This window comes from Sabethes cyaneus, chromosome 1 (genome assembly GCF_943734655.1).
Source record: "Sabethes cyaneus chromosome 1, idSabCyanKW18_F2, whole genome shotgun sequence".
NCBI classification, from domain to species: domain Eukaryota; kingdom Metazoa; phylum Arthropoda; class Insecta; order Diptera; family Culicidae; genus Sabethes; species Sabethes cyaneus.
In genome coordinates this window covers 156,464,207-156,485,691 of record NC_071353.1, presented here as the reverse complement: position 1 = coordinate 156,485,691, position 21,485 = coordinate 156,464,207, and the positions used below count along the sequence as shown (strand labels likewise).

The 21,485-nt window shown below is 38.2% G+C and overlaps 1 protein-coding gene across 5 annotated transcripts in view; it reads right to left on the bottom strand.

Moving 5' to 3' along the window:
- Positions 1 to 21,485, bottom strand: part of LOC128745358 (protein gone early) — a 337,621-nt gene that overhangs the window by 22,263 nt on the left and 293,873 nt on the right. For all 5 annotated transcript variants that reach the window (XM_053842410.1, XM_053842407.1, XM_053842412.1 and 2 more), the window contains exons 7-8: positions 14,254 to 14,465; positions 13,975 to 14,184 (exon numbers count right to left, since the gene is read on the bottom strand). In XM_053842410.1, coding sequence (XP_053698385.1) covers positions 13,975 to 14,184; positions 14,254 to 14,465 — 422 coding nt within the window. The remainder of the gene's footprint in view (positions 1 to 13,974; positions 14,185 to 14,253; positions 14,466 to 21,485) is intronic.

The following is a 21,485-nucleotide window of genomic DNA, read 5'->3' as shown; positions in this document are numbered from 1 at the left end:
TGAGCGCTAATAGCTCAGCGGTTTTCCGATCGATTTTCAATATTCTTACACCAATCGATCGGAAAATCTTCTAAGAATTGACCCAAATGAAGAAAAGTATAAATTCTTAATGTTGAACTATTGAAAAATTGAAAATAATGAACCTATGTTTTAACATAATTCTCGCTTCGTGATTGGTTGGAAGATTCTTTACGATGATCTAAACTTATACCAACTTGATATCTGTGCTTGGGAAGTAAGCCAAAACAAATGACCAAGCTTCCTCATTTCAACAAGATTTCTTAACACCGCGGTTAAACCTAGACCATTTTGATGTCTTAGCTTGGGAAGTACGCCAGAGAGAGTAACAAAGCCCCCTCGTGCCAACAGATTTCTTACGAACGCGATTAAACCTAGTCCAATTTGATGTCTGTGTTAGGGAAGTGTGCCAGAAAAAATGACACAAGTTCGTTGTGCCAACAGATCGCAAATTCTTTACTGCGTGACGATTAAACCTCGGCGAATTTGATATCTGTGTTGGAAAAAAGTGCTACAGCTGTAGTGTTCGGTTATAATACGACTCTGTATGAATACGCATGCTTGCCGTTTCATTAGAAGTGTAGTGAAAAGATGTGCTGTTGATAAAATAGGATTGAATTGGTAAAATCCCCTCAACGTGGGAAACCATGAATATGGCGAGATGGACCAACCATGGTCTTAGCCAACAAAACCCCAAAACAAAAAAAAACCATGAATAATAAAAACAATCTTTAATTTCAGTAAGGTAGCAGGAAAGCAATAGTTTGTGTTCTTGATTTTGTTAAATTGTTTTCAAATGCACAATCTTTTGAGAATTGAACGTATGCAATGTTACTACTTTGATAAATGTTACGCGTGTAGCATGCATATATGTTGCATATAGCATTTATACATGAAGAATCGAATGATTACAAGCATGAATCCATGCTACTATCACTACAAAGAGACTTACGTAGTCCTGCGTCACCTATATATGCGGTCGTGTCTTGTACACAACCCCTCTGATTTTTTTGTTTTCGTTCCCGTTTTACAACTTTCTCTTCTCTCTTTCTTTTTATCTCTTTTCCTTCTCGTCATCTTCCTTTGTTTCGTTTTTCCTTTTTCTGATACCCCGTTTTGTGTCTATTGTGTCTTGTCTTGTTTATTCTGTTTTGGCTTCCCTTTTCTCTCAGTTTTTCATTTTGATCTCTTCCTTTTTTCGTCTTTGCTCGTCCATTTTATCTTTTTCTTTAATTCGATTTTACTGTTTTTTTTCTGCCCCATTTCTCCATTTATATCCCGTTTAACCTCTTTTTCTCTTTTTTATCTTATTCTCTCACATGTTCCGTTCCGTTTTTTCACATTTTGTCCCGGGCTTTTCCCTTTTTTGTATCATATGTATAGATTTTTGCTCTCACTTTGTTTTCGTTTTCTTTTTTTTCTCTCGTTTTCCTTTGTTTGTCATCGTGTTTCATTATTCCGTATCGTTTTTCTTCGTTTTCTGTACCATTTTTTCTTATCAGTCTTCTTCAGTCCTACCTTTTTCCATGGTTCACTGGTTCTTTTCATTCCTATTTTTCGTCGACCTTTTTTTATCCCAGGTTGCTCCTTTCATATCTGGTTTGATATAGTTTTTCTACCTATTTTTTCTCTTTTTCTGCACTGTTTTCAAGACTTTTACTCTGACTTTCCATCCGCTTTTCTTTTTTTCTCGGGTTTTCTTGTATTCTGTTTCTTGTGTTCTGTTTCTCGTGTTTCGTGTTTCAATATTCAGTTTTTCTACGCTCCTGTTCTAATTTTTCTTATTGTCTATCTTGGTTTCTTAACCTTTTTCACTTCTTTTTATTATTTTCACTTTTTATCTCCTTTATTTGACGTTTGTCATCTTCGTCTGTTCCGTTTTTCCTCTCTTTGACGCTTCGTTTTCCGTCTTTTTTGTCACGTTCATTCTGTTTTTGATTCAATTTTTCCCCTTTCCTCAAGTTTTACAGCATTCAGATTTTTCATCTTTTTCTCTTGCGTTTTACCTTTTGCTATAGTCTGTTTTTCTTGTTGCAATTTTTTCTTCTTCTTGTTTTTTATCAAATTTTTCTCTTTGTATATCCTTTGGCATCTTTTTTCTCCTTATAGTTTTCTGTTCCTTTTTTTCTTATTTTGCTTCCGGTTCCGTATTCCTTTCCTTGTCTCATTATCCCTCTTTTCATTTTTATCTGTCCCGAGTTTGCTGTTTCTTTGTTCCGTTTTTCTTCGATTCATGTCCCATTTTTTTAATTTATAGTGCTGTTTTTCCTCAAAGTGTTCATTGATTTTTTGTTATTTTCTTTCCAAATTTTCTAACTCTTTTTATTTCTTTCTTCTGGTTTTTCATCATCCTCTGTTCCGTTTTTCCATTTCCTCATACCCCGGTTTCTGTCTATTGTCTCATTTATTATGTTTTTGGCTTTCTGCTTTTTCTTTTTTATTTCCCGTTTTGTCATCTTTTTTTTCTTTCATTTTACCTTTTTCTTTATTCAGATGCTTTTCTTTTGTTCTCTTTCTGTCCCATTTTTATCCTTTTATATCCCGTTTGACCTCTTTTCGCTTTTTGTATTGTTCTCTTACATAACACCTCTGTTCTGTTCCGTTCTCTCCCAGTCCCACTTTCCACTTTTTATTACATTTTTTCTCTTTTTCTGTACTGTTTTCATGATTTTTGCTCTGACTTTCCATCCTTTTTTCTTATTTTTCTCGGGTTTTCTTTAATTCTGTCCCATGTTTCCTGTTTCAATGTTCCGTTTCTTTTGGTTTTTTGTTCTAATTTTTTTTATTTTCTGTCTTGATTTTCCTAACCTTTTTCATCTCTTTTCTTTACTATTTTTGACCTTTTTTTTCTCTTCATCGACTGTCGACTTCAGTGCTTGTCTTTTTCTAACATTTTTATCTCGTTTCTTTGTCGTCTTTTATCTTTGTCTGTACCGGCTCCAGATTTGTCACACTTTTTCTCTCTCAATAGTCTTCTGTTTCTTTTTATTTCACTTGCTTCCGGTTCCATATTCCTTTCTTTGTCTTATTTTCCCTGTTTTATTTCTTGTTTTCCTATTTATCTGTCCCGTGTTCGTTGTTTTACTGTTTCGTTTTTCTTCGTTTCCTGTCTCTTTTTTTTGTTTTTTTCATTTTTGCTCATAAATTCAATGGATTTTTTGTTATTTCCTTTACTGTTATTCTCTTGTCTTTTTTCGTCTTTTCTAACTCTTTTTATTCTCGTTTTTCATCTTCGTTTGTACCGTTTTTCTGATGCACCGTTTTCTGTCTATTCTCCCAAGTAACATTTTGGGTTTTATTACACTCTTATGATGGCATTTAAGACCAAATCAGTCATCGGTCAAAACTTACAATGTTGCTTGGGCTGCCTCGTTTATACTGTTTTTGACTTCCTTTTTTCCTTTACTCTCAAGTTTTCCTATTTTAACACCCGTTTTTCGTCTTTGTTTTTCCATTTTACTTTTTTTCATTTACCTGCAGTGCATATTGATAAAAATGATATTTCAAGACATCAGAAAGTGATCCGAATTTGGACAAGAAACTCTGACCCAAATTTGGACCAGAATCTGACCAAATTCAGGACCAGAAACGGAACCAGAATCTGACCAGAATTTAGACCAGAATCTAAAACAAAATTCGGACTAAAATTTGACCAGAAACTGAATTATAATCGGAGCAGAATCTGATCTGAATTCGAACCAGAATTTAGACCAAATTCGGACCAGAATGGGGACCAGCATCTGTACAGATGCAAGTAGCCAAAATTGGTTGAATCTTTTACTCAAAGTTTGAGTTTGTACACTTTAAGTAGTTTCAACCAAGTTTTAGCTAAATCCGACCTATTTACAGGTAGAATAATTTAACAGTGAATGGCATGGTGTGATGCTATCTCTTTCTCATGTAGGAGTGAAGAGAGCAATCTTTCAGATGGTTCACGGTAAAGGGCAAATTTTTTGGCAGGTACCAAAACGTAATATGAGTGGGGCATCGAAAATGTATATGAGTTTGACGACAGCCACTTCAGCACCTAGGAACAAATAGAAAGCCGTTAACGGTTTCGTTCTACTATTGATTAATCTGTTCAGTGAGCCAGTTGTGAGCTACATAATTGATTAGCGTTGTTTAATCGTTCAATTTTGTACAGCAGTTCAAAATCGGGAAAAGGTAAACTGTAGCGTGCATTTTAACGGCAAGTGGACGACATCATTGAAATCAGCTGACGTTATGGATTCTCGCAAAATCAACGACCTGCCGACCGAAATACTGCAGCATATCTTTAGTTTTTTACCAAGCCTGACCGACCGGACAGTGCTTTCCTTGGTATGTCGACGGTGGAACCAGGCGGCTTTTGACTACAGTTACCTGGCTCGTATTAGACTGACGTTGAAATTTCACAAGAATAACGACGTACCAACGACACTTTTACGTTACTACCGGAGCATCTGCATATACCGTCATTTAATTGTGGAGGAAAAGGATACCAAAAACCTAGTGAAATCGTTTATGAAGTCAGGCACATCCGTAGAAGAATTAGCATGTGGCTATTTACTGGAATTTCTGGAGCTAAAACTTCTTTCTACGTGTCCACGCGTTAAGAAACTCACATTTAACCCTGACCTGAGCGTATCAGAAGATAAATTACCGATCCTAGAGACTTTGAAGGAATTAGATGTAAGCCAGGGAGTGACGCCAGGGATTAACGTTATTCGTCTAGCTCCGAATCTGCGTAAGCTTCGAGCCAGGAGCAATCTTTATAATCTTCCGAGGATAATTCGGACATTGCCGCTGCAATATTTACAAGTTTTAGGCAACCACCCTGATACATTTAAAGAATGTACAGAACCAACCAAGCTTACAGCTCTTGATCTGCGTTATTGCCATGTGCCCTTGGAACAATTAGGCAGGTTCTGTCCACTGTTGACTAAATTACGTCTCCGGCCAATCGCTTCATCAATACGACCTCTGGCTAGCCTAACGCACCTGAAGGTAAATTATAGTTAAAAGTTTTGATTTCGAACTTTTCGCCATTCAACTCAACTCTCGTTACAGGTTCTTTCTTTGACTTATCTTGGACCACCAGGCATAGAGCATGATGATTTGTCCAACGTTAAAATTGAAATACTCGAGATCGTTACACCGGAGCAGTCGCGTTTCGAAATTGGTATTCCGTGTGTCTTTCCAAATGTATACTATTTAAAATTCGCAGGCGGCAAGAATGTACCCGCACCGGGAAATGTCCGCGCTTGTTTCCCGCTGCTTAAAACGCTGGAGATTCAAGATTGCAAAACGGAAGCTCTATTTGATCTGTTGATTGGCCTCCGCAATCTGCGTACGCTTATACTGCACGGACAGCGACTAACGGTTCATGACCTTCCGGTAATGAACGGCCTCCAGCAGTTGACTTTGGGAAATTGTGAACTGGAAATGACTGAAGCAATGGTAACGAATTTTCCGAGCTTACAGTATTTGAATTTATACGGTAGATCGCAGTTCATTAACTACGATGAAGAAATGCAACCAAGCTTTACGGTTAGGCGGTACCGCAAGGCATTTCCCTTCGATATATTCGATGTTATACAGTGAATGATTTGCTAAACAAACTAGATTAAGAAAACTGAATGTAAATGGACTAAATGTTCTATGATAATAAAAACGACCGTCCTGAGGATGAAGGGATATCCTTCGAAACGTCGACTTTAAACGAAATATAAATATTTTCGCACGAAACCCTTCACCGAAAGCCAGTACCATATCTTAAACTAAATGTGCTGTTCATAAAATTTATAAAATTTATATTTTTTTTTGTCGGAAGATTTGACCACTGCGACCATTATTTTGATCTATTGTGGTAAAAATTTATATTTAGTTTATAAAATGAGCTCGCAGACAATGGCAACCATCCATTATATGTTTTGAGAAAGTATGCAGTGGTTTAATTAGTTAAAACTGGAAAATCTGGAAACAAGCAGTTGATGAAAATGATGTGCATTTTGATAAAAATTATATTTCAAGGCGTTTTTTAATAATATTGTAGAAAATTATAAATTGGTGAAACAGACTGTTGAACATGCATTTTACAAATTTTTGTGAATGTTACATACATTCGTAGTTCTACGTGAACGCGTCCTTGTCTTTTGTTTGGTTCTTCGCTTAACGATATGGTTCAATATTTCTTGTCGTTTCTGTCCATGACCGTTCGATTCAGTCCGTAATGACAGCAGGCCAAAACAACACGGATCAATCGTGTTAATTTAAGAGGAAAAGGCTATTGGCAATCATTTTATACTCAACAGAATCGAAACATGATGGTACATTTTCCAATAGTCAAGAGCTTCTCAAATAATTTCATGAAAAGCTTAGACAAATCAAACCCTATCAGGAAGGTACAATGTTGTTCATCTGACCAGAATTGGGACCAGATTCTGAACAGATGGTGGATCAGAGTCTGATCAGAATCAGGATAATAATCGGATAAAAATATACCTAATCTGAATTTGACCTGATTTTAGTTAGACCAGAATTTGGTCCAGCATCTGTTTTGGACCAGAATCTAAATCAGAATCGCACCAAAATCAAACCAGAATTTGAATAAGTGCTGGACCAGAATCTGACCCAAAGCTGGAACAGAATGTGGACAAAAAACTGACTAGAACCTGAGTCATACTTGAACCAGAATCTAGAACACAATCTGGACCAAAATATGTTCCAGAATCTGGCCCGAAGCTGGATCATAATCAAATGAGAATCTGGTCAGAACTTGGACCCTAATCGGACCAGAAATTTGTATAGAATCTTAACAGATGCTGGACACGAATCGGATTTGGACCAGAATCTGACCCGAGGCAGGAACAGAATGGGAACCAAATTTGGACCAGAATCTAGACCAAAATATGGACCAGAATCTTACTAAATGCAGAACCAGAATTGGAACCGAATCTAGACTAGAAACTGATCAGAATTTGGACCAGAACTCGGATCAAAATTTGACCAGAGTTTGACCCGAATCTGGACGAAAATGTGAACCAAAATCTGATCTGAATCTGGACTACAATATGACCAATATCTAAACCGAATCTGAATTATAATCGGAGCAGAATGTGAACTGAATTCGACCAGAATTTAGACCAAAATCGAACCAGCATCTGTATAGACCGAAATCTGATCCAAATCGGGATTAAAATCTGACCTGGATTTGAGCCAAAATCCCAATACATTTTCCAATAGTCTAGAGCTACTCAAATAGTTTCATGAAAAGATTAGACAAAGCTAACGCTATCAGGGAGATACAATGTTATTCATCTGACCAGAATTGGTACCAGGTTCTGAACAGATGGTGGATCAGAGTCTGACCAGAATCAGGATAATAATCCGATAAAAATATAATCAGAATTTGACCTGATTTCAGTTAGACCAGACTTTGGTCCAGCATCTGTTAAGAATCTGGACCAGAATCTGACCTGGATTTGGATCAAATTCTGACCAGAAGCTGGACCAGAATGTGACCCGAATTTGGATCAGAATTTGGACAAAAATCTGACCAGAAACCAACCCATATTTTAACCAAAATCTAGAACAGAATCTGGACCAAAATATGATCCAGAATCTGGCTCGAATCAGGATCATAATAGGATAAGACTCTGGTCAGAATTTGAACCCTAATCGGACCAGAATTTTGTTCAGAATCTTAACAGATGCACTGGATCAAAATCTGACCTGGATTTGGACCAGAATCTGACCCAAGACAGAAACAGAGTGTGAACCGAATTTAGACAAGAATCCAATCCAAATTTGGATCGGAATCTGGACCAAAATATGGACCAAAAACTCACTAACTGCAGGACCAGAATTGGAACCGAATCTGACCAAAATTTGGACTAGAATCTAACTAGAATACGGACGAAAATTTAACCAGAATCTGGACCAGGATTTAACTAGAATCTGGATGAAAATGTGAACCAGAATCTGACCTAAATCTGGACTAGAATATGACAAATATCTGAACCGAATCTGGATTATAATCGGAGCAGAATCTGATCTGAATTCGACCAGAATTTGGACCAGAATATAACCAGAATTTAGACCAAAATCTGACCCAAATTTGGAACAAAATCTGATTTGGATTTTGACCAAAATCTGACAGGAGCTGGACCAGAATGTGAACAGAATTCGGACCTCAGAACAGATGTTGAACACGAATCTGGATCAGAATCTGACCGAAGGCAGAAACAGAATGTGAACCGAATTTGGATAAGAATCTGACTCAACTTTAAACCAGAATCGGGACCAAAATGTGGACCTGAATCTGGACTGTGATAAGACCAATATCTCAAACAAATCTGGAGCAGAATCTGATCTGACCAGAATTTGAACCAGAAACTAACCAGAATTCGGGCAGAAATTTGGTCCGAATCTGGACCAAAATTAAAACACGAATCTGACCCAAAATTGGTAAAAACTCTGACCAGAATTAGGACCAAAATCTGTTCAAATTCAGACGAGAATCTGATCCGAATTTGGACCAAAATATGGCCCAGAATTTGTTTATATGCTAGACCAGAATCGGAACCGATTCTGGACTAGAATTTGACCAAAATTGAACCAGAATCTGATCCGAATATGAACCAAAATATGGACCAGAATCTGACTAAATGCAGAACTAGAGTCTGGTCCGAAACTGGACTAGAAACTGACCACAATCAGAATCTGGTCCGAAATCTGGAAGACAATCTAACCAGCATCTGTACAAATGCTGAACCAAAATCTGACGCGAATCTGGATCAAAATCGGACCAGAATTTAGTTCAGTATCTTAACACATGCGGGACCCAAATCTGCATCAGAATCTGCCCTGGGTTTGGACCAAAATCTGACCTGGAAAGTTGGACCAGAAGCTGGACCAGAATGTGGACCGAATTTAGACCAGAATCTGAACAGGTGTTGGGCAAAAATCTGATTCGAACATGGACCAGAATTTGGACAAGAATCTGACTAAATGCAGGACCAGAATCTAATCCGAAACTGGACTAGAATCTGTCCACCTAGAATCTGTTGAACCAGAATCAAACCCAACTCACCCAATCAAACTGGGAAAGAAAGCAGAATTTAGACCACAATCTGGACCCGAATTTGAACACATGCTGCAGCAGAATCTGACACGAATATGGATCAGACTCGTACCAGAATCTGAGCCGAAACGGGACCAGAATATGGACTAAAATGATGGACGAGAATCTAACCTGAATCTGGACAAGAAATTAGACAAAAATCTGACCAGAATTTTGACCAAAATATGGACCAGAATCTGACTAAATGCAGGAACAGTGTCTGGTTCGAATCTGAACTAGAATCTGACCGCAATTTGAACCAGAATCTGACCCAAAACAAAAAGAGAATCTGACAAGAATTTAGATCAGAATTTGGACAAAAATCTGACCCAAAACTGGACCAGGATCTAGTCCAGAATATGGACCAAAATGCGGACCAGAATCTGACTAAGTGCAGGACCGGAATCTAACTTGAATCTGGACTAGAATATGACCACTATCTGGACCAGAATCTGAACCGATCTGTGCTAGAATCTGACCAGGACTCGGACTAGAAAAAAAAGCAAAGCAGGAATCTGTTCAGATGGTCCGAATCTGGACTAAAATCTGACAACAATCTGATCCGAAACTGGAAACCAACTACCAGAATTTGGACCGGAATCTAACCAGAATCTGACCAATATCTGGACCACAATATGGACCAAAATCTGTTCAGATGCTGGATCAGAAGCGGAAACGAATATGGACTAGAATCTTTCCAGAATTTGACTCAAATGTGAGCCAGAATTTAACTAAATGCAGGAACAGAATCTGGACGTGAAACTGACCACAACTTGGACCAGAATCTGACCAAAATTTGGCCAGAATTTAGACCAAAATACCAAAGACCAAAAGACCTGGACCACAATCTGATTAGAATCTAGACTAGAATCTAATCAGATTGGGGACCAAAATCTTACTAAATGCAGGACCACAATTTGTCCTGAATCTGAATCAGAATCGGACCAGAATCTGACTAAGCGCAGGACCCTAATCTGGACCAGGAGCTGACCATAATTTAGACCAGGGTCGAACCTGAACTTGGACCAAAATCTGATCCAGATTTGAACCAGAATCTAGTCCAGAATATGGACCAAAATGTAACCCAGAATCTGACAAAATGCAGGACCGGAATCTAATTTGAATCTGGACTAGAATATGACCTGTATCTGGCCCAGAATATGAACCAATCCATGCTAGATTGTGACCAGGACTCAGACAAGAATCCGACCCGAAACTGGACCACAATTTAAATAAGAATCTGACCCAAAACTGGTGAACACTCTTACCATAATTAGGACCAAAATCTGTTCTTATTTATACGAGAATCCGATCCGAATCGGGACCAAAATATGGACCAGAATCTGTTCAGATGGTGGACCAGAATCGGAGTCGAATCCGGACTAGAATCTGATCCGAATATGGACCAAAATCTGGCTAAATGCAGACCCAGAATCTAATCCGAAGCTGGAAATGCATCTGATCAGAATTTGGACCCGAATCAAACCAGAATCGAACCAATATCTGGCCAAAAAGGTGGACCAGAATCTGTTCAGATGCTGGACCAGAAACGGAACCTAATCTGGACTACAATCTGACCACAAATTGAAGCAAAAGCTGATCTGAATCTGACCGAGATTTGGACCAGTATCTGGACCAAAATATGGACCCAAATTCGACTGAATGCAGGACCAGAATCTGAACTGGAATATGACCAATATCTGGAATAAAATCTCAACCGAATTTGTATCAGAATCGGACCAGAATTTGACCTGAGGTTGACTGCAACTTGAACCAGAATCTGAACAGTTGCTATGCCAAAATCTGACTCTAATATGGACCAAACTTTGAACAAGAATCTGGCCAAAATTCGGACCAGGATCTGACCAGAATCGAACCAGAATTTGATCTAGATGACTCAGATCTGTACCGGAATCTGAACCATAATTTGGACCAGAATCTGATCAAAATTTAGACTAGAATTTGACCACAGTTTGAACCAGTCTCATCTGAAACTGGAAAAGAACCAGAATTTGGACCGGAGTCTAACCAGAATCTCTGTTGGCCTCGAGGTATGATGCTGGCCTAATAAGCCTGTCGTCGTATGTTCGATTCCCGAATGGGAGAGGCTGTTAGAGTCAATAGGACTGGCCCTGCAATTGTCCTGCACTCTAACAGCTGACTGCGAAGTTTGTCGTATAATAACAGAAGGTCAAGTTTCGATAACGGAATGTAGCACTTAGGCTTTGCATTGGCTATCCAGAATCGGACCAATATCAGGACCAAAATCTGAACAGATGGTGAACCAATATTTGGCACTAATCTGGATCAGAATATGACCTGAATTTGATCAGAACTTGAACCAGAATCTGGCCAGATGCTATGCCAGAAGCTGGCCCGAATCTGGGCCAGAATTCAGACAAGAATCTGACCGAAATTTGAATTAAAATTTGATCACTTTTTGAACCAGAGTTTGACCCGAAACTGGAAAAGAATCTGACCAGAGTTTAAGCCAGAATCTGCTCAGATCTGACCCGAATCTGGATCAAAATCGGACCAGAGTCCGATAAGTTACTAGACCAGAATCTGGCCCGAATCTGGACAAGAATTTGGACAAACATTTGAACAGAATTTAACCCAAATATGAACCAGTATCTGACTAAATGAAGAGGCAGAATCCGGTCCGAAACCGGACTAGAATCTGACCACAATTTGAACCAGAATCTGACCCAAATATGGACCAGGATTTGACCAAAATTTAGACCAAAATTGAACAAGAATTTGGACCAAAATCTGACCCAGATCTGAACCAGAATCTGACCCAGATCTTGACCTGAACCTGATCAGAATCGAAACCAGAATCTGGACCAAAATGTGGACCAGAATCTAACTCAATGCAGGACCCGAACCTGAACCTGACCTGAATCTGGACTAGAATATGACCAATGCCTGGACCAGAATCTGACCCGAATCTGGATCAGAATCGTATCAAAATCGGACCAGAATCTGATAAGATACTAGACCAGAATCTGACTCGAATCTGGACAAGAATTTAGACAAACATTTGAACAGAATTCAACCTAAACATGAACCAGAATCTGACTAAATGACGGAACAGATTCTGGTCCGAATCTGAACTAGAATCTGACCACAATTTGAATCAGAATCTGACCCAAATCTGGACGAGGATTTGACCAAAATTTAGACCAGAATTGAGCAAGTATTTAGACCAAAATTTGACCCAAACCTGGACCAGAACCTGATCAGAATCGAAACCAGAATTTGGACTCAAAATGTGGACCAGAATCTGACTAAATGCAGGACCTGAATCTGAACTAGGCCACAATGATATGACCATAATTTATAAGAATCTGAACCGAAACTAGAAAAGAAGCTAACCAGAATTAGAACCAAAATCTGTATGGATTCTGGACCACAATCTAGGAGAAAAATCTTACCAGAATCAATTTGGGTTTAGTCTGGGTTCAATCCGGGGTCGAACTGAGTTCCGTTCGGGTTCAATCAGGGTACAAACTGGATTCAATCGTGACCTCACTCTATATTCAAAGCGTTACTAAATCCGGTTCAAATCGTCACCGATTTTAAAGTTGGATTAATGTCCAACCAAAATCGGATCCAAATCAGACTCTTAAATCGACTCCAAATCTGACTGAAATCGGCACAATTAGCCCTGGATTTGATCTGAAATCAATATGGCTCCAAATTTCACTCGAATCGGTCCCAAATCCAACAGAAATCGCCGCCAACATCAAAGTCGGATTAAAGTCCGAACAAAATCGGTCCGCGATTCGATTCAAATCGGCTACAAATTCTCGAATGTGGCTTTAAAGTCGCTACCGACTTTAAAGTCAGATTAAATTCCTACCGAAATTGGACTCAAATCTGATTCAAATCGGCCCAAAATAAATCGGTAAATTGGCCCAATATCCGGTTGAAAGTACCATTGACTTTAAAGCTGGATCAAGGCCCGACCAAAAACGTTCCTAAGTTCGACAAATCGGCTCAAAACCCAATTCAAATCAGACTCCTAAATCAGCTAGCTCCAAATTCGACTGGATCGGCACGTACTTTAAAAACGGATTCAAGTCTAACTCTGTTAGTCTTTAGGAGCAGCTCAAATCGGCCCCAAATGTACCTTTAATGCTTTAACGTGAAATTAAAGTCCGGCCATAACCAGTCTCGAATCCGTTTCAAGTCATTCAAGTTTCAAGTTCAAGTCTCGTTTCAAGCCGGCCCCAATTTCGACTAATTGCGGCTCTAAATCTGACTGAAATTTGCACCGACTTCCAAATAGGATTCAAGTTCGATCAAAATCGGTACCGAATACACAGAATCCGGCAAAATGGACTCAAATACGACTAAAATCGGTCCCAAATCCAACTGAAATCGCCAACGACTTTAAAGTCGTATTAAATCCTGATCAAAACCGACTCAAATCACTACCGGATTTAGAGTTAGATTAAAATCCGATCAAAATTAGTTTCAAATCTGACAAAAATCGCCACAGACTTTAAAGTCGTATTAAATTACGACCAAAATCGGCTTCAAAACGACCCCAAATCTGACGCAAATTGTCCCCAATTTGAACTGAAATTAAACTGGCATCAATTTTAAAGTCAAATTAAGGTCCGAATCGAAATCAGACTCTGAAACCCGAAGGCACCAACTTTAAAGTCCGGGCAAAATCGGCTTTGAGACCGACTCAATGCAACACCAAATCTGACTGAAAATGGCGCCAACTTCAAGGTCGGATTAAGTTTTGTTTAGTTTCACCGAAGCCTTATTAGTTTTCAATAGAACGAAGTATCTGTTTTGATATTTTTCAGCAGTTACGAGGTCAAACGAAGACTTACCGAAGGAGCTTCATCGGAGAGCTGCTGAATGGTACGTATCTGCGGTCGCGACGCATTGCCGCTCGCTTCGCGCAGAACACTCATCACATCCAGCGCGATGCGACGCTCGTAGTTGAAGATCATCTTGGCGTACTCCTGCGATTTGATGGTAGACGATGACACCATATGGTACAGGATATCCCGCAGGTAGGTGTGGTACGCGTGGATAATCTGCAACGAATGATGCCGTCATTGCCGGGAGGATCCCGAGATATGTGAGGTTAGGAGAACCAAACTTACCGGATGTCGCTCGTCCAGGGTGTAGAACTCCTTGCTCGGCAGACCCAGATCGCCTTCGCTGACCGTAATGATATAGTCGTAGGGAGCCGCATTGCGACTGTCGATGCCGAGCTTGAAGAACGGAGCCGCCCCGTACTTGGGCTGTACCTTCTGCAGGTTCTCACGCAGGTCCCAGTGCGGGTTGTTGTTCCCGTGTAGCATCCGCCAGCCACCTGTGCCACCCGAAAGGAAGAAAAGAACAAACGACGAAAAAGGTTAAAAGATTAGTGCAGATTACACTACAGTCAGTGGGATGATTCATTTCTAATGCGTTAAAATTTGAATAATTTATGAATAAACAAACGCAGCTCGTAGAGCTGCGTCTTACATCATGGCAAAAGAGCAAAAAGGCAGTTTTCAATGTTTGCCAGGTTCTGGTGACATTTGGCACGGTACAAAAGTTCGTCTAAAAAGACGGCGTTTAAAGCCTACAAGATAGGAAAACCGAAAGGAAAACATAAATTTTCGTAAAATACTACCACCGCGCACCGGGTGAATCCGATTAGCCGTAGAATATTTCTTTTTGCATAATTTCAACAGATACAGGCTGGTTCAATATCGAAATCATGCAAAAAAAAAGAAAGAAAAGAAAAAAGATTGAACGATGACAACGAACCGGTTTGGCTCCATTTCGGCACTTTTTCTCTACCGTCGTCGGCTTTGTGGCTGATTTGAATTTGTGCTAGCCAATTTGGAACAGTTGGAGTGAATATTCGGCTTAGCCGCTTAGCCAGAAGTAATCAGTCAGAGTGTCAGAGAGTCAGAGTGTTGTGACAGCGATGCCAGATTTTGCTGAGGAAAAATCAAATCTGAATTAAATTTTAGTTTAGTTTGAAGGAAATTAGTACTTTTTTAATAAAATCTTTTCATGTAGATTTGAGATTTGACTTGAATTAGTCAAGGATGCTTTCCCTCGACTTTTGTTATTGATCCCTCGTCATTCGCCATTTTTCCGTTTTTCTTCTTTAATTTTTCTTCGTAGGGTTTTGGTCTCTCTTAAAACATTTTTTGTCACTTCATTCGCGTTTTTTCGGCGTTTGTTCGTCGTCTTTCGTCTTATATTTTCATCGACTTTTCGCCTATTCTTTCGCCAACTTTTCGTCACCGCCTCAACGTCGTCTATTTGTTGTCTTTTCGTCGTTCTAAATGTTGTCTTTTCGTTATTCTTTTTTCGACGTGTTTTCGCCTACTTTTCGCCGACTTTGTGTCAACTCTCTGTCGTATGTTTGTCATTTTTTCATAGTCTGTTTGCCATTTGTGATGTAATGATGTAATCGTTGTCTGATTGTAATTTGTTGACCTCTGTTTTTGCATTTTTCGTTGCTTTTTTTCAAAGTTTTTTTATTATTATTTTGGCACCTTCATTTTGACGTCGTCATTATGTCGATTTTTTTTTCGTTTCTTTTTATCATCTTCTTATTGTTTGTTTGGTTATCGTATTGCCGTTTTTGTTGTATTTCCAGCAGCTTTTCTCGTCTCGCCCAGTTTGTTGTCGCGAAAACCGATGGAGCTTGAGTCTGTCACAATAATGGGTCTTTCAACGTCGGAATTAACATGAAAATACGATGAAAAGACGACGAAACGACACTAAAACGGCGACAAAAAGGTAAAGACAAAAGATCATAAGAGACCACAAAAAAAAACGTAAACGAAGAAAAGACGACGAAAATATGCCAAAACAGTAACAAAACAAATTACAAAAAAACGGCAAAAAATCGTCAAAAATAATTGGCAAAAAGTGCAAAAGCAGTCGTCAAAAACGATGACCACTCGACGAAAATGCGATGAGAAGATGGCAAAAAATGCATCTGGCATAAAAAAGACAACCAAAATTCGTCGTCTTTCCTATTTTTATCGTCTTTTTACATATTTTATCGCCTTTTCGACCCTTTTTAAATGATTTTGTTATCGTGGGTTTTTTGGCGGCTTTTTGTCGCTGTTTTGGCAATTTTCGATGTCTTCATGGTATTTTCATGTTATTTCCGTCGTCTGTTCGTCTTTTAAAAGTCCTTTTGTCACGTTATTTTTTCTTTCTTTTGTCGTTGCTGTTTTCACATTTTTACGACATCTTATTATTGTCTTTTTTTCGTATTTGTCGTCTTTTTGTCGTCTCTCTGCTGTATTTGTCATTTTTAGTCGTGTTTTTTTATTTGTACTTTCGTCATTTTTACCTCGTTTTTCATTCAAAAAAGATTTTCAGCGACTGTTGTCATATTTTATGGCGATCAACCACGCTTTTTGAACGTTTTTCGGCGATTTTTCAACGCCCTTTTTCAATGTGCTTTTCGCCTACTCGATGGCTTTTGATTTTTGTTGTCATTTTTGTTGAATTTTGTTTTGGTTACGGGGTTTAACCGCCGAATGGTCATTCGCCCCATTTTTTGGTACTGTTTTGGTGACTTTTTGTCGTCTTTTCTTGGTTTTTTTTTGTCATTGTTTTCTGTCGTCGTTTCGACATTTTTTTACTGTCCTTTCGTTACCTTTTTGCCATTTTTTCGTCGTCTTGTTTGTTGTCAGATATCTTTTTACAGTCTCTGTTTTGTTTTTCCGTCGTACATTAGACAACTTTTCGTCGTATTTTGTTACATACTATATCGCCTTTTTAATGCTTTTTAAATGATTTTTTGTCGTGTTTTTTTAAACGTTTTGCCGTTGTTTTGGCGTTTTTTCGTTGTCTTCATCGTATTTTCAAGATATTTTCGCCGTGTGTACAATGTTTTTTGACACTTTTAATCGTCTTTCTGTCTGTTGTTTTTTAATTTCTTTGTACATACTTTATTTTTGTCGCTGTTTTAATATTTTTGCGTCATCTTATTGTTTTTTTCGACGCGCTTTTACTGTCTTTTTGTCATTTTTTTCGTATTTGTCGCCTTTATCGTCTCTGTCGTATTTGTCATTTTGTAGTGGATTTGTTGTTATGGTTTGTTTTTTTTCTTTTTTATTTCTTTTTTGGCGTTTTTCTGCGGTTTTCCACAGTAGGTTGGTAGTCCTTCGGCTTTTTTTAATGGACTTTTCGCCTATTTGTCATTACATTTTGCCATGTCGTCTTTCTGCAGTTTTTCATTGGAATTCATTGCCTGCTTGTCATCATTTATTTGTTGTTTTTTGTTGCATGTTTTGTCAACTTTTAGTCGTTATTATGCTGTCTTACGCCGCCTCTTCGTTGTCAATTTGTCGTCCATTTGCAGTCGTTTCGTTGTGCTTATCGAAGCCTTTTTGTCATTTTTCAGTTATCTTTCCTTTGTACTTTTGTTAAATTTTAAAAGTAGCGATCAAAACCACCCAAAAATGCCAAAAATAAATAATTACAAATTACAACAATACCAGATAACAAAAATGAGGACACAGCGGCAAAAAGAACAAATGAAAGCGGCGATAAAAGCTGGGGAAAGTAAAGGAAAGTTCGAAAAAATGACAAAAAACGACAAAAAACAACGAAAAACGACAAATACACAACAAAACTACAGCAGCAAGGCGACAAAAATGCAACGAAAAGACGCTGAAAAGGTTATTATAAGACTCCAGAAACAACGACAAGAAGAGTCAAAAGAGATTTTGAAGAACACTATAACTTGATTCGGAGAGATGCTGAATCGTCGGTAAAAAGCCAAGATGAAAATGCAAAAAGACAATATAAAAGAAACAGAGAAAAGCCGACGCGAATATAGCAATAAAATGTGTTTTAAGCACATTTTTCGATGTTCAAAAATGAAGAGATAATAGGACGTATGAATAAAAGAGTTAGAGCAAATGCTCTCATACGATTTAAGCGGGAAAAGCAAAGCAAACTGTTTTATTCATACGGCCTAATGAAAGCCGATAAAAATGCAGATAACGATCGCAAAATGACGAGAGAAAAATGAAGAAAAGACGATGAAAATAATACAGTACAGTATTACAGTATTTTTACAGTATAACTAAAACTTAAAAAGATCAAAGAAAAAGTACAACACAAAAAGTTATAACAAATGACAAAAGCTGCAAAATGACGCCGAAAAAACGAGTGACGAAAATAACGACAAGAAACGCCAGAAAAGACCATAAAAACTTTAAACCAATGCCAACAAAAGGTGGCAAAAACTCAAAAAACAAGCACGAAGAAAACACGAGGAGATTACGGTAGAAATACGACAGGGAGACGTAAAAGAAACAAGAAAAGAATGTGGAAAATCTAAAAACAGAACAACAAAACGGACGACGAAAAGTCGAGAACGCGACAGAAAAACGGCCAAAAATCGAAGATACAGTCAAAAGATGACATAAACACGTCGAAAAAGAAACGAAAGAGCGACAAGGATGACAAAAATACGGTGAAAAAACAGCTAAAAATAACAAAGCTGACGCCAAAAAAGCGACATCGAAAAAACTTTAGTAAAATGACAAAAAATGTTAACAAAAACAAAAATATATAACGGAAAAATAACAAACACGACTAGAATACCGAAAAGCACGACGGAAAGATGATATTGACACGCAAAAATATCGAAAAAAAGCCCACGAAACGACGAATAAACAACGCAAACATTAGAAGAATACAAAGAAAAGATAACAAACAGGCAACAAAAACTCGAACGAAAAACGACGAGAACACGATAGAGAAAGAACGACAAAACAATGACGTAAATACGACAAAAGGCATTGAAAAGAGTGCCAAAGGTTGCCAAAACACCGTTAGAACAACGGCAAAATACAACGAGAAGAAAACAAGGAAGCGTAGAAAAGCCGAAGAAAAGGCACCAACAAAAAGCCATGAAGAAACTACGAAAAGGCAGTGAAAACGAAAGAACGACGAATTACACAGGTCTGCATCAAAAATCTGCATAGGATTTTTCAACTGATTCTTATAGATTTTTGTCCACTGAATTCAGAAAAAATAATAAAAATTGTCCATCACGTCACGTTTTCATGTAATACTTGTCGAAAAATCTTGAAAGTTGGTTTTAGACATAAAGCAGCAGAAATATCCCAGATGTAAATTACATTAAAAATTGATTTTTACATCAGAATTGTATTTATTAATGTAAAACCTTCCATGTTTTGGAAGAAAATCATACACGATGGAGAAACTATGGAGAGTATTATTTTGAAGCAAATTTGGTGCTCTCAAATACATCCACCTGCGCTCAGTTGACTGTACTGCCTTATAGAAGCAAATTTGATAAAAGTCATGTATGAAACATTTGTAGAACTGAATGCAATGTACAATCTTTCTGAATTGAGTACTCCATTACTTTTGTATTTACGTGGTAATATTATTGCAACTTTATCCTTAGCTCAAACAAACGTTCTATTTATAAAACAAGGCTTAAAGGCCGTCTTTATTATAAATGGATAAAATAATGCACTACTCTATTCGACAAAATTGTAGATTATATTCAGCTCTACAAATGCTTCTTACATATCTTTTACAGATTTTGCTTCTGTGAGGCACAGCAGTTGAATTTGCGTTAGTGAACGTACCTGAGTACATTAAACTAGTGTTGAAGGGCAAAAAAAGAGTAAATATGAAAATTACAGTCCAGTAGTATTTTTCCTGTATTTATTAAGTAAAAATTTACTGAAATAACAGAAAAAGATTTTATTTAGGTTTTTCAATACGAATCTGTGATAATAAGTTTTCCATCTAATTTGTGACTTTTCCACATAAGAAGCATAATTTGCTAAAAATCTGTACGTGATGGAGAAAAACGGAAATCAGTTTTGGATTCGGCACCCCAAAAAACATATGATTCGCCTAAAATATCTCATGCAACTGAAATTTTTTTTATTTTTGCAGACCTGTGTTATGGTCCAGATTCGGGTCGCATTCTGGTCTAAATTCTGGTTAAATTTGGGTCCTGATCCTTATCAGATTCTGGCACAGATTCAGTACAGATTCTGATCCAACAGCTGAACAGATTTTATCCAAATCTTGATCCAAGTTCTGGTTCGATTCTGGTCTAAGTTCTGGTCAGATCCTGGCCCAGATTTGGATCATATTTTGGTCCAAATTCTGGTCAGATTCTTTTCCAGTTTCGGGTCAGACTTCTGGTTCAAATTTTGGTCAGATTTTAGTCCGAATTTCGGTCAGAATCAAATTCCGGTACAGATTTGGGTCAGATTCTGGCATAGCATCTATTCATATTCTGGTCCAAGTTCTGGTCAAATTCGGTTCAGATTCTGGTCCGATTCTGATTCAAATATTGGTCATACTCTAGCCCAGATTCAAGTCACATCCTGGTCAGCTTTTGGTTCAGATTTTGATCCAAATTCTGGTCAGATTCTCTTCCGGTTTCGGGTCAGATTTTTGTCCAAATTATGGTCTGAGTCTAGTCAGAATTTCGATCAGATTCTTGTTTAAATTCTGGTACAGACTTGGGGCAGATTCTGGCATAGCATCTGTTCATATTATGGTCCAAGTTCTGGTCAAATTCGGGTTAGGTGCTGGTCAAATTCGGGTCAGATTCTGGTCCGATTCTGATCCAGAAATTGGTCATATTCTAATCCAGATTCAGGTTAGATCCTGGTCAGCTTTTAGTTCAAATTTTGGTCCAAATTCTGGTCAGAATCTTTTCCGGTTTCGGGTCAGATTTTGGTCCAAATTGTGGTCAGATTCTAGTCCAGATTCGAAGCAGCTTCTGATCAGTCAGATTCTAGTTTACATTTGGGTCAAATTTTGGTAAGATTTTTGTCCAAATTCTCGTCCGGATTCGGGTCAGATTTGAGGCTAGCATCATGTTGGATTCTGGTCCGATTTTGATCCAGATACTGGTTCAGATTCTGGTTCAACATTTTTCCGATTCTGGGGTGACATTGCGATTCTCGTTTCGAGTGATTTTGGCCCACGTTTTAACGTGGTCGAATCGCAATGTCACCCCTGGTTCAAATTCTTTTCACATTCTGGTCCAAATTCTGGTCAGATTTTTGTCCAGTTTTGGGCCAGGCTCTGGTTGAAATTGTGGTCAGATTCTAGTCCAAATTTCGGTCAGATTCTTGTTTAAATTCTCGGGTCACATTGTGATATAGCATCCTGTCACATTCTGGTCCAAGCTCTAGTCGAATTCAGATCGGATTCTGGACCGACTATGATTCAGATTCGGTTCAGATTCTGGTCAGATTTTGATCTAAATTCTGGTTTGATACTGGTTCAAATTGTGGCCAGATTCTAATCCCGATGGATTTCAAATTCTGGTCCAGAGTGGTGTCAGATTGTA